At 36.7% G+C, this 14,682-nt stretch overlaps 1 protein-coding gene across 2 annotated transcripts in view; it reads left to right on the top strand.

The window, feature by feature from the left end:
- CHRDL1 (chordin like 1) overlaps positions 1 to 6,869 on the top strand; it is a 277,410-nt gene extending 270,541 nt beyond the window's left edge. For both annotated transcript variants that reach the window (XM_053699306.1, XM_053699308.1), the window contains 3 exons: positions 1,825 to 1,992; positions 2,105 to 2,194; positions 5,585 to 6,869. In XM_053699306.1, the coding sequence (XP_053555281.1) occupies positions 1,825 to 1,992; positions 2,105 to 2,194; positions 5,585 to 5,715 (389 nt within the window). In that variant the 3' untranslated portion in view covers positions 5,716 to 6,869. The remainder of the gene's footprint in view (positions 1 to 1,824; positions 1,993 to 2,104; positions 2,195 to 5,584) is intronic.
- Positions 6,870 to 14,682: the final 7,813 nt, after the last annotated feature.

The raw sequence follows: 14,682 nt of genomic DNA, 5'->3' as shown, positions 1-14,682 counted from the left end.
CCTAACATTTATTCTCCCTCTCCCTCATTTACCAAAATATTTATGCCACAGAGGGGCCCTCTCTGCATCAGTGGGTATAAAAGGGTATTGCAGTGATGCCTCAATATCAAGGCATCACTGCAATACCCTGAAAGCATCTGGAAGCGATCACCATCACTTCCAGAGCTTGAAACCCCAGAGGACGTGTCAGGCACATCCTTGGTATTTAAGGGTATTTTTTTGTCGGATGTGCCTGACACGTCCTTGGTCATTAAGGGATTAATTTAAAGGGACACTAAATGCAAATGTTTTCTTTAATTATTCAGATAGAGCATGCCATTTTAGGAAACTTTCTAATTTACTCCTATTATCAATTTTTCTTTGTTCTCTGGCTATCTTTATTTAAAAAGCAGGAATGTGATGCATAGGAGCCAGCCCATTTTTGGTTGAGAACCTGGGTTATGCTTGCTTCTTGGTGGGTAAATGTCAGCCTCCAATAAGCAAGCGCTATCCATGTTGCTGAACCTAAAATGGGCTGGCTGCTAAGATTTACATTCATAATTTTCAAGAGAGCAAGAGAACGAAAAAAAAATTGATAATAGGAGTAAATAAGAAAGTTACTTAAAATTGCATGCTCTATCTGAATTATGAAAGAAAAAAATTGGGTTTAGTGTCCCTTTAAAGTTAGGGGGGTATTAGGTTTAGGGGTTAATAGTTTAATTTAGTGTGTCACGATGTCGGGGGATGGGGGTTTAGGGGTTAACAGGTTCATTTTAGTATTAGTGATGTGGGGGATAGCGGAATGGATTGTTGCGGTATAGGCTATAACGCTAGCATATTAGCCTGACCGAACAATTTGTAATATGGGTGACCTGAAAATTCCACACTCAAAAGCCATTTTTTGATTACGGAATGGAGGGTTGCGGTACAGGCTAAAACGCTAGCGGACTTGTAATACGGGTGACCTTCCATTCCGCGCGCAAAGGCCAATTTTCTAGGGGTATAGAAGTACCGCAAAACTTGTAATTTAGGTGACTATTTTTAATGTAGAAAAAGTAATGTTAAGCTTTGTAAATGAGGATCCTAGGGCCACCCACCAAAACAAATGCTTAAAGGGATAGTATAGTCAAAATAAAACTTTAATGATTCAGATAGAGCATGCAATTTTAAGCAACTTTCTAATTTACTTCTAATATCAAATTTTCTTTGTTCTCTTGGTATCTTTATTTTAAAAAGCTGGAATGTAAGCTTAGAAGCCAGCCCATTTTTGGTTCAGCACCTGAGTAGCGCTTGATGATTGGTGTCTAAATGTACCCGTCCAATCAGCAAGCACTACCTAGGTGCTGAACCAAAAATGAGCCGGCTCATAAGCTTACTTTTCAGCCTTTTAAAATAAAGATACCAAGAGAACTAAGAAAAATTGATAATGGGAGTAAATTAGAAATTTGCTTAAATTTGCATGCTCTATCTGTATCGTGAAAGTTTATTTTTCCCTTTAATTAGTGTATATGTATACACATATATATATATATATATATATATATATATATATATATATATATATATATATATATATATATATACAAAGTATATGGAGATTTTATAATGTTACCACCAGTTTCAAAACATTACCACCTAAGTGGAAACTGGGTCTAAGTGCTTAATGTCCCTTTAAGCCTTAAACCAGGGATTGGTAAATCTGATTTTTGCAAATTAAAACCAAATTGAAAGTTTTTTTTTGTCATAACCTAGCAGATGCTATTCCCATTATGTTGCTTCTTCTCTGTGTGAGGTTTTATAATAGGTCAACAATGTTAATACATTTATTTTATGTGTTTTGTACAGAAGAGATACCTGACCCTCATTCTGGTGATCGAGAATACTTATGTGGTGAAGAAACAATTCCAGTATATGAATCTGTGTTACTTGGAGAAGGAGAAACCATCAGGAAAATAGCTGTGGTGACAGAGGACCCTCCGTTAGCTGAAATTCATGAGTGGTTAATTCAAAAAGGTAAAAACTAATATCTGGAATTATGGGATTTCTAGAAGTAAGGGATATTCCAGGCCAAAAACAGCATTTCATCGCTGACATTGCAATTAAGTATGTTTGTGTTTTTTGGTAGGTGTACTACGTCAGTTTTCCATAGAAAAGATGCCCAAAGAAGAGTTTGAAGAGCAGCAAGAATTTAAACAGATAACCAGGACTACACCAAGTGAGTTGCTAATTATTACTTTAGCTCTTTATTAGCTGGAAATCTAGGGTTTGAACCTGGGATGGCCAACTAGTGGCCCATGGGGAAAGCAAAGCTAAATCTCTCCTCTACCCACCTGCACCACCCCCCTCATCTGCATTCAGTGCTCAAGACCTGGCTGACTACTTTTTCAATAAAACACTTACCATCCAAAGAAAAATCTCTACACAAGCCTGCAATCTCCCAAATTCGCTCCCAGTCATCCCCTCTGCCGCTCTCTGCACCCTCCTCCCAACCACTGAGAGTGAAGTGGCGTCCCTATTGTCTTCCTCACACCTCACTACCTGCTCACTTGGCCCTATTCCTTCACATCTATTACCTTCTCTGTCTCCCACCCTCACTCTGGTTCTTACTCATATATTCAACCTATCCCTTTCTACCGGCTTATTCCCTGCTTCCTTCAAACATGCAAAGGTCACCCCATCTCAAAAAAACCTTCCTTGACCCTAACTCTCCTGCGGACTACCACCCCATATCACTGCTCCCGCTTCAAAAATCCTTGAAAAACTAGCTTTTGATCGCCTAACCCACTTCCTGTCCTCCAACTCATTGCTCGACCCCCTGCAATCTGGCTTCCGTCCCCAACACTCAACTAAGACTGCCCTCACCATGGTTACTAACGACCTCCTTTCTGCTAAAAACAAAGGCTACTACTCTATACTCATCTTACTTGACCTCTCTGCTGCCTCTGACACTGTTGACCATCCTCTTCTCCTATGGCCTCTCAGCTCTCTTGGGCTCTGTGACACTGCCCTCTCCTGGATTCACTCTTATCTCTCTAACTGATCCTTCTCCATCTCTTTTGCTGGTGACTCCCCCTTTCCATTGCCTCTGTCAGTTGGAGTACCTCAAGGCTCTGTCCTGGGTCCTCTACTCTTCTCTATTTACAGTTCTTCACTGGGTAAACTCATCAAAAGCTTTGGCTTCAACTATCACCTCTATGCTGATGATACCCAGATCTACCTTTCCACCCCTGCACTATATCCTTCTGTCAATTCTCACATCAGCGACTGCTTATCTGGCATTTTCTCCTGGATGGCCTCTCACCACCTAAAAATAAACATGTCTAAGACCGAACTACTTCTAATCCCCCCCTCTAACTCTACTCCAGTTTCTAATTTTTCCATCACTGTTGGCGGCACCACTATCTCCCCATCACCCAAAGTCTGCTGCCTCGGAGTCACACTTGACTCAAATCTGTCCTTCATTCCCCACATACAATTGCTCTCTTCATCCTGCCGCAACCACCTACGCAATATCTCCAAAAGTAGTTTCTGAGTGCTGAAACTACTAAACAGCTAATCCACTCCCTGGTAATTTCCCGACTACTGTAATAACTTACTATCTGGCCTCCCTCTCTACAGCCTCTCTCCCCTTCAATCCATCCTAAATGCATCTGCAAGGCTAATCCACCTCTCTCGATGCTCTGTTTCTGCTGCACCTCTCTGTGAGTCCCTTCACTGGCTCCCCATTCATAGCAGAATTAAATTCAAAATTCTCACCCTGACCTACAAAGCCCTCACCAATGCTGCCCCACCCTACCTGTCCTCACTCATCAACAAATATACTCCAGCCCGCCCCCTAAGATCCAACAATGACCTGCTTCATGCGTCCTCTACCATCACCACCTCTCATGCTAGACTACAGGACTTCTTTCGTGCAGCACCAACCCTCTGGAATGCACTTCCACGAGCTGTCAGACTTTCCCCTAACCCCTGAATATTACATTTATACAACACAGTTGTAGACTAGAAATACTATTTCAAATTTGAATGTAATACTTGAATTTGAATGTCTCATTCAAATTCGAATATTACATTTACAAAACACAGATGTAGACTAGAAATACTATTTCGAATTTGAATATTAGATTTATAAAGCATAGTACTAGACTAGAAATACTATTTCAAATTTGAATATTACATTTATAAAACACAGTTGTAGACTAGAAATACTATTTCGAATTAGAATGTTAATATTTGAATTCGAATGTGACATTTGAATTCGAATGTGACGTTCGAATTTGAATAATACATTTTTAAATTGAATGTGATATAAAATACATAGCTAAACATTCTATTATTCGAACAAATTTTTTCGAAGTTATTGAAAAATTTGAAAATAGAATGTTAGAATGTTATATAAACATTCAAAATTCGATTTGAACGAACGAATGTATCAAAATTCATGTTAAACTTTTAATGTTTAGAAACATTCGCCTATCCTTACTTTGCAGTGTGGTTATTGCTACCTGAGTTGCATATTGGGAGTGCAGATCGTTTTGGAATCTTCTATAAATATAATTGTTTTAAAATTATATATATATATATATATATATATATATATATATATACATACACAGTATATATATATATATATATATATATATATAAATATATATATATATATATATATAAATATATATATATATATATATATATATATATGAAAAAGAAAAAAAATTCTATATGAAAAACATAGGAATTTTAAGTATTAATAGCTCACTTCGGGTTTAGCGCAGTTTTTCTAACAAAGTGTCAGATTAGTGTGTGAGCAATAAGTCTGTAAATAGAAAAAGTTAGGGCGATTACTATATCTGAAGTACTGAAGTTAGCATGGATCAGTCTTTCATTCGCATGCTAACTTTTTATTTTCAACTTGTAATAAATACATTTTTTACTCTGAGCGCAGTTAGCACGCCAGCTAAAAAATTATTTAGCGTGCCACTTGTAATCTGGTCCTAGGGCCATTATTATCTTCATGTATATAATCATAATAGTAGAGGTTTTGTATAATATAATATATTAAGTAAATCAATCACATAATGATTTTACCCATTTATACATTTTGATAAACAATACATTCTACCAAAAAAGGATGTAAAATGACCTTGTAATAGTTCATTCAGTGTTTACAGTGTAAATGTGTAATTGTTTCATATAGTCAGAATTCGCTGGATTAAATTCATCACTGCTAAAACTAGACATTCCACCAATTCAAAGCTTTTTGGCAATTTCTTCTCAAAAAAGTGTGAATTTTGGACTGAATACTGAGTTCTAAAAAAAACTAAACTATAATATTACAGTATTAACTAATGTGATACCGGCCATTCCAATTCTTTTTTGAGGAATAGGTTTTCATTTGTTATTAGTCTCATTGTGGATAAGACCTTGAAGTCTTTATTTGTCCCAATAATGAAATATAACAATCTGGCTCATAAAGGGTATTCTGGGTATGTCCATCTTGGTTATAAACCATAGAGTGTCTGAGGAAAAAAGGGCTCTCAGAGTTGATTTCTCAGGTCTATTTTATGCTAAAAGATTGTAAAAGTGTACCCTTTTTATATTTTAGGCCAATGGAAAATCTTCACTGAGGGAGAATCACAAATAGACCACATGTGCCAAACTCAAGTTTGCCGGACAGAACTTGAAGACTTGGTGAAGGTGTTGTACCTGGACAAGCCTGAAAAGGGGCATTGTTGAGAACAAGGACTCTAAAGGGAAGGAAAAACCAGAAGCCGCCTAAAGACATTGAATTTGTAGCGGGACTTCAGACTGTTTCAGCTTAAATCAACATTGTCGCCAAATCCGGAATACACTGGCTATTAAGCTTAATGTGTTGCAGAGAGTAATTGGCAGATCCAAATGTGTAGGAGTCTGTGCACAGTTAAATATTTCCTCTCAAGCCTTAGAGGGTTGGCATCAATTCTGCAACAAAATACAGGTTTCTACTTTATGAGAAAAATGTTTATTTGAAAATGTAATATTAATGGAATAAGCATAACTGAAGGCTTAATATGAAAAAAAAAATATACAGATTATGTGTATGTGTGTGGATCTGCGTATATCTCTGTGTGCTTGCGCAGGGGGCTGATAGGTTTGCCCTTTGAGTTGACAGAATGAGATGGCAATAAAGTATTATACTTAATTGCCTTAAAACATAAGAAAATTGTCCTTTATTTAATAGCGAATGCAAGACAATCAGACACCTTAGGTATGTAAGGGATATTATTAATGTCTACCCAAATCACAAACAATGATATATTTTGCTTCCAAAGTTGTGCTTTGTAAAGAGAAATAAAAAAAAATAATCTTTACACATCTTACTAATCATATTTTATAAATTAAACTTTTTTTTTAAGGTTTGCACCTTTGTTTCTGTGCAGCCTACTCTATTCAAATGCGTAAGACAGCAAGCTGATAAAGTCTAGTGGAGACCATAAATACACTTGTTACCTAAGAATACTGCTTAGTATTACCGCTTCAGATCATGTGACCAGAAACAGCCGCAACCTGATGCCTCAGAACATTAGGAGGATGTTAAATCAGTTGCTAAATGGAGAGGGAAAAGGTAGGTGAATATGCAGCTGACAATAGCAGTGGGGGGAACAGGAAACATGGAATTTGAAAAAGAGGCCAGAGTTAGTTAACAATTATGGCCTCCACAAGACTACATTCAGTACCCTTGTGATTTAGTTTTTCAGCTGCCTTTGTACCCAGGCTTGGAACCTCCAGAAAGCTAAAGAACAATATAATAAATGGTTAAAACAGTGTATAATGCATTAGTGTGCTCACACGCAGCATCCACTTTGTGTTTGGGCTCAGCTAATAAAAAATGAGCATAGTCTCATAATTAATACCTGTGTTGTGTTGATTATTTTGGAAATAATTACAATAAAACAGCAGAAAATATCTGCTTGGTGCACCCAGTCTATACTTTTCTTGACGGTTTTAGGATCACCCACTTTAAGTCATTTTAGTTAATGGCCTAAATTAAAAGTGGAGCATAAAAATTGTATGCTATTTTGCACTAACATTGCTAGTCTCATATCACAAGTTGAGCCTAAAAAGCACTAGCAACTGGAGGTCGAATAGCACGGCTGCACTTAATCCCTCACATAATAGACTCCTATAAAAAAAAAAAAAGCTCCTGGCTGTCACTCAAGCTCTAACCCAAAAGTTATATATATATATACACACATACAAACTCACATATATATATACACTTTTTATCCCTTCCCAGTCCAACACTTCTCTCAAAGGGCCTAATATTCAAAACCTCTCCGCTCAGGTGAGATATTCTAAACTGATCCTCCAGCACTGTGAGATCCCTAGTGACATTTTCAAATGGTAGATTTGAAACTTTGCCATTATAAGATGTGTAAAGTGCAGCCATATCCCTCTAGGCACATTGGACAGGAAGTCCCCGTCTGATCTTTTAACAAAAAGAGAGAAGCGATCATACAGGATCCAACAATGGCTCAGTGTTTTCTTCTTTGGCAAGTCACCATTGGGAGCAGCCTTTTTAACCCAAGTGTGCCTTTCACAAATGAGAACTTACCTGAAGTGTACCAGTCCCTATAAAAGTTTGTTATGTGAGGGATTTAGAGCACCCGCACTATCTCACATTCAGATGCTAGTGCACCCTAGCCTTTTGCATGAGTACTAACATTTTAATTAGAAATATGACACATATTGTTCTAACTTACATGGGGTTAGCACACAATAGCGCTAATATTTTTGAACTCCACTTGTAATTTAGGCCATAATGTTTTAGCCACTAACTCATTTAAGGTAGCATTAAGTGGGTCAAACACCCTCTTCAAAATGTTTATACATTTTTTTTATATTTTCTCTATTTTTTCTATTGAGGCAAAAAGTGTTTTTACAGAAAATAGAGATGCACATTGCATAATGAAAATAAAATAGTTCAAAGTACAAATGTATCTTCTACATTATAATATACCTTATAAATATTAACAAAGCATATATCAAGAAAAAAACAACCATCATTTTAGTTTGTAATATCTCAATGCATTAGAAGTATAACCTCATTTTAGCTTATTACTAATTTAATTGTGGTGGTGGATTACATTCAATATTGATAACTCAAAAAAAAAAAAAAGGAGAAACCTTCCCTCCCTCTCACAAAACTATCCAGTTTAAAGGGACACTCAGGTTAAATTAAATTTTCATGATTCAGATACAGCATGTAATTTTAAACAACTTTCAAATTTACTTCCTTTAAAAAAAATGTGCACATTCTTTTATATTTACACTTTTTGAGTCACCAGATCCTACTGAGCATGTGTAAGAATTCACAGACGATACGTATATGCATTTGTGATTGGCTGATTGCTATCACATGGTACAAGGGGAGTGGAAATATACATAACTTTGAAATTTGTTATAAAAAAAACTACTAGTCATTTGAAGTTCAGACTAAGTGCTATTGCATTGTCTTGTTATCTTGCATTTGATGATTATGCAAATCTAATGTGTTGACTGGTTCTCAAAATGAAACAATGCATGTTATGCTGGGCTACTCCTTACTTTCTATAGCCACGTATAGATATTCAGAGCCTCGAAAAAGGTAAATTATTTGCATCTGGAATTCTTGAGGATAAGTAATCAATTGCTTCCATTTACAAAAAAAAAAAAAGTTTAATTTTTGTTTCTTATTCAATCGATGTGTCTTATTGTTCAATTATCAATTGAGTACGTATGAGTTGATTAAATGCTCTGATTCAACTACTTTTTTTGGATTTCCAATATCTTAAAATCATATTTCTACCGGTTAAAAATACAGTGTTTAGGAACTTATTATTCACCAGCATATTTGAGCTAGCTAATAGAAAAAAATATATAGTTATCCTGCAACTCACTTTATTATACCAAAAATTATTTTATTTTTTTCCAAAATTGCTGGACCTTTTTTATACATATTACTTCTATTCTTAATAGTTTTGATGCATACATATTAATGTCCTTAAATTGTTCTTGGGGTCTCCAGCTCATACTCATACTGGATGCCAGCATGCTAAATGTCCATTGGGTTAATAAAACATTTGGTCACTGGGTGGAACCTACCAGAAAGCAAACAGGTATACACAATGTTTGACTTGCTTGTAGCATTTAAATGCTGATGGAACTAACAGCATAAAAAGGGGTATATTTATCAAGCAGCGAATGCAGCTTTTTCCACGCGAGCCTTCCGGCTCACCAGAAACAGGATTTAACTCTGAGGTGGTGGACAGCAATCATCCCGATCAGATACGATCGGGATAATTGACGTCCCCTGCTAGTGGCTGATTGGCTGCAAATGTGCAGGGGGCGACATTGCAAAAGCATTTCTTGTGAAATGCTTGTGCAATGATAAATTCTGACAGCGTATGCTGTCGACATTTAGCGATGACATTTGACATTTAGTCATAACATTTGCTAAATCTGTCCCTAAGAATTAGTTTACACACATATTGCTTATGTTTTTCACAATTTCAGTGCTTCTAATAATGTAATAAAAATGCATTTATTTCCAAACAAATGTATAAATGATAAACCTATTATTTCCTGACACATCACATCATGTGACTTTTATTTAAATAATTTGTATATTTTGTTTGCTCGTGTAAGTACACATATGTCATACATATACACACTGAAACATAATGTACAGAAGGTAAACATTTGAAATGTGTGTCTATTGTCCAGTACAGTTGTGGATTATATAGTGATTTATAATGTTACATGAAATTGTTTCTATTCTGCTGCAAATACTTCTCTCTGTGGCTTCTATCTTATATTAAATGACATGGGTGTGTCTTTATATCATCTGACTGAGGTGGTTTATTTGGAGGAACCAATCTCAACTTGTTACGGGAGGAAAGGTTTAGCTTTCAACTAAGAATACCAAGAGAACACAGCAAATTTGATGATAAAAGTTAATTGGAAAGTTGTTTAAAATTACATGCCCTATCTGAATCATGAAAGTTTAATTTGGATTTTTGGACATTTATAACAGTTCAACTTTGATTTAAAAGTTGCACATTGTTAACTTTTGATGTGTGGCCCGCCTTGGCTGATCACACAGCCACCTATAGCTATGTACTGGGCTTCTTTCTCTTTTGGGGGTGCAAAAAATTTAGAATTAAACTTTAACCTTTTGTGTGCAGAAAAACACATATCTAATTGCATTCAGTTTAACTTTGAAAGCTGCATGTTATTTTTTGCTATCTGGGCCATAGCCTGTGACTGATAGGTAGAGGCCAGCTAGCTTTCTTGGGGGTGGGAGTAAAAAAAAATATTCAATTAAGCTTTAACCTTTTGTGTGTAGAAACATTTATTTTTTATTGTAATTAGTTAAAAACAAAAAGATTAGTTTATTATTATGTTTGGGAGCATATAGGTAGGCATACTGCCTTTGTGGGGGTTTAAATGTTTTAATTAAAGTAGTTTAAAAAAATTAATTAATGTTTAACCCTTTGTGTGTAGAATCTTTTTCTTTTCTTTTTTGCATTGAGTGAAACTGCAGGTTAATATATCAGTGGAGGCATAGCTGTAACTGATAGGTAGGCCTGCTGCATTTGTGGGGGGGGGGGGGAATTATAATTTAACTATAACCCTTTGTGTGTAGTGTGCAAAATGGTTTTTTTTTCTTGTAGTTAGTGCACACCACTGCCTATTTTTTTATTTTTTGTTTTCTTTAGTTAGCACATAAATACTATTACCCTTCATTTAATCAAAACCCTAATTGCTATTGCAGTGTGGGCACTGTGGCTACCTGACAGCTTGCTACAGGCCCTTTACAGCACTATAGTAGTTATGTACCAAACTATTTATATTGGGTGTCAACAACAATAATTAATATAATATTAATAATTTCTCTGAAAAAAACCTACCATTACAAAAATAAAAAACACTATAATTACAAAAAATAAAAAAACTACCATTGCAAAAAAAACAAACAAAATTATCCAAAACAACCCACCCTGTTAAAAAAACAAACCCTAATCTATAATAAACTACTAAGGGCCCTTAAAAGGGCCTTTTGTAGGGCATCGCCCTAAAGAAATCAACTATTTTTCTAAAAAAGAAAAACAAACACCCCCTCACAGTATTACAAACCCCCACCCCCCAAACCCACAAAATAAGAATAAAGTTAAAACTAATCTAGCCATTGCCCTCAAACGGGCATTTGTATGAGCAATGCCCTTAAAAGGGCATTCAGCTCTTTTGCTGCCCATTAAAAAGAAAAAAATGGCAATTCTAAAAAAAAAACACCCCAAAACGTAAAAACAAAAACAAAATAACAAACGAATTATACAAAATAATAAAAATTATTCCTTTTCTAATACCCCGTTTAAAAAAAACCCAAAAAAAAACCCCCGAAATAAAATAACCCTAATCTATATTAAACTACCAATAGCCCATAAAAGGGCATTTTGTAGGGCATTGCCCTAAATAAATCAGCTCTTTTTCTACAAAATAAAAACAAACACTCCCTAACATTACAAACCCCCACCCCCCAAACCCACAAAATAAAAAAAACCTAACTAAAAAAAACTATTCTTCCCATTGCCATGAAAAGGGCATTCAGCTCTTTTAGAATTGCCCAATAGCCCTAATCTAAAAAAAACCCAACCCAAAAAAAAATTAAAAAAAACCTAACACTAACCCCTCTTTAGGTACTCACAGTTGCTGAAGTCTGGCTTGAAGGATCTTCATCCCAGTGGCTCCATATTCATCCAGGCGGCTCCATATTCATCCATCAAGGGACCGGCATCTTCTTCATCCCTGCGGAGGTGGAGCGGTCGATGCGCGGAGGCGGAGGTCCAGGCGGAGGTTCAAGGTGGAGGTCCAGGTAGAGGTCCAAGGCGGAGGTCCGGGCAGGGGTCCATCGATCCAACGTGGAGGTCCTCTTCATGCGATTGTCCGCCGCACACTGAGGATTCAAATGCAAGGTACCCCTTTTATACTGGGGGTACCATTGCATTCCTATTGGCTGAAAAATTTAAATCAACCAATAGGAATTAGAGCTGCTAAAATCCTATTGGCTGTTCAAATCAGCCAATAGGATTTAAGCAGCTCTTATTCCAATTGGCTGATTCGAATCAGCCAATAGGAATGAGAGCGGCTAAAATCCTATTGGCTGTTCAAATCAACCAATAGGATTTTAGCAGCTCAAATTCCTATTGGCTGATTTACATTTTTCAGGCGGAGGTCCAAGGCGGAGGTCCAAGGCAGAGGTCCAGGTGGAGGATCAAGGCGGAGGTCTAAGGCGGAGGTCCAGGCGAGGGTCCATCGATCCAACGTGGAGGTCCTCTTCATACGATCGTCTGCCGCACACTGAGGATTCAAATGCAAGGTACCCCTTTTATACTGGGGGTACCATTGCATTCCTATTGGCTGAAAAAATTAAATCAGCCAATAGGAATGAGAGCTGCTAAAATCCTATTGGCTGTTCAAATCAGCCAATATGATTTTAGCAGCTCTAATTCCTATTGGCTGATTTACATTTTTCAGCCAATAGGAATGCAATGGTACCCCCAGTATAAAAGGGGTACCTTGCATTTGAATTCTCAGTGTGCGGCAGATGATCGCATGAAGAGGACCTCCATGTTGGATTGATGAACCTCCACCTGGACCTCCGTCTGGACCTCCGCCCTGGACCTCCGTCTTGGATCTTCGCCTGGACCTCCACCTCCGTGCATCAACCACTCCACCTCCGCAGGGATGAAGAAGATGCCGGTCGCTTGATGGTTTTTTTAAGGTTTTTTTGGGGTGTTTTTTTTAGATTAGGGCAATTGGGCAATTCTAAAAGAGCTGAATGCCCTTTTAAGTGCAGTAAAAGAGCTGAATGCCCTTTTAAGGGCAATGCCCATACAAATGCCCTTTTCAGGACAATGGGTAGATTAGTTTTTTTTTAGAGTTAGGTTTTTTTATTTTGGGGGGTTAGTTGGGTTGTGGGTTTTACTGTTGGGGGGGTCTTTGTATTTTTTTTTTCAGGGAAAAGAGTTGATTTGTTTATGGCAATGCCCTACAAAAGACCCTTTTGACGGCTATTGGTAGTTTATTGTAGGCTAGGGTTTTTTTTTATTTTGGGGGGATTTTTTATTTTGAGAAGGCTATTAGATGTAATTGTTTTTATTTTGGATAATTTAATTTGTTATTTTTCGTAATTTTGTATTTTTGTATTTTTTGTCATTTTTTATTTTTTGTAGATTTAATTTTTTTAGTAGTGTTAGTTTTTTTAATGAGTAATTTATTTAATTTAATTTGTAGTTAATTTGTAATTTTAATTTTAGTCTAATAGTTATGTTCGGTTAATTTATAGTTTAAACTTAGTTTTTTTTTATTTCACAGGTAGGTTTTTATTTATTTTAAGATAGGGATATTGTAATTTGAATCTAAAGTTAGGGGGTTATTAGGTTTAGGGGTTAATAGTTTCATTTAGTGTTTTGCGATGTGGGGGGCTGATGGTTTAGGGGTTAATAGGTTTATTTAGTGGTAGTAATGTGGGAGGCCAGAGGTTTAGGGGTTAATAACTTTATTTAGTGGCAGCGATGTTGGGGAGCATCGGTATAGGGATTAATATCTTTATTATAGTGTGGGCAATGTTGGTATATGGGGGAATAGGGGTTAATAACTTTAGTATAGTGGCTACGATGTCGGGCAGCGAAGGAATAGGGGTTAATACATTTTATTAGTGACGGTGATGTTGGGAGCGACAGATTAGGGGTTCATAAGTTTAATATAGTGTTTGCGATGTGGGAGGGTGGCGGTTTAGGGGTTAATAGGTAGTTTATAGTTGTTAGTGTACTTTGTAACACTTTAGTTATGAGTTTTATGTAACAGTTTTGTTGCGTAATATTCATAACTACTACTTTTAGATGGCGGTACGGATCGTGTCGGTATAGCCTGTAATGTAAGTTTATTAGCCTGACCGCAAAACTCGTAATGGCAGCACTATGGGAATCCCATGAAAAACCATCATTTTTATGAGTGCGGAACTGACGTTGCGTTACAGGCTAAAAGGCCTGCAGAACAGCTATACCGACAAGACTCGTAATGGCTGCATTGCTGTTTTAACACTGAAATGGCCATTTTTCAGCGTTAAAACGCGAACGCAAAACTCGTAATCTACGTGTCTATTTGATAAAAATGTGTACACACACAAGATCAGCTACTTCCCTTAATTTTATTGTCATAATAATGGAATTAGCCTTTCAAGCCATTTTACTTATTTTACTAATAAAAAAGTTTGAAATGTAGATGCTCCCACACGAACGTTCAGCTACTCCTTCATCATCCTGACTAGTGCTGCAACTGCACTTCTTAGTATGTCACCAGGAACCACTTCACAGTTTTAAAGGAAGGCATCCACCTTGCTCAAGAGATGATTGAACAAGAGTATGTGCTGACTGGCAGTGTTTTGCCTCAATTTCTCTGTGATATCCCTAAAAGGCTTTAGGACTGTGACTAACTGACCAATCATGGTCCACTCATTTCTGCCTAATGGGCTCTCAATAACAAGGAATTGACACAGGAAGCCATAGCATAAAGGATAGCCCTCTACTGTTTAAATGTTCCGCCATTTTCAAAGTCGATATCAACCTAAAGGGAGTGCAGAATTATTAGGCAAGTTGTATTTTTGAGGATTAATTTTATTAT

This window comes from Bombina bombina, chromosome 1 (genome assembly GCF_027579735.1).
Source record: "Bombina bombina isolate aBomBom1 chromosome 1, aBomBom1.pri, whole genome shotgun sequence".
NCBI lineage: Eukaryota > Metazoa > Chordata > Amphibia > Anura > Bombinatoridae > Bombina > Bombina bombina.
This window is presented reverse-complemented; position numbering and strand designations above follow the sequence as displayed.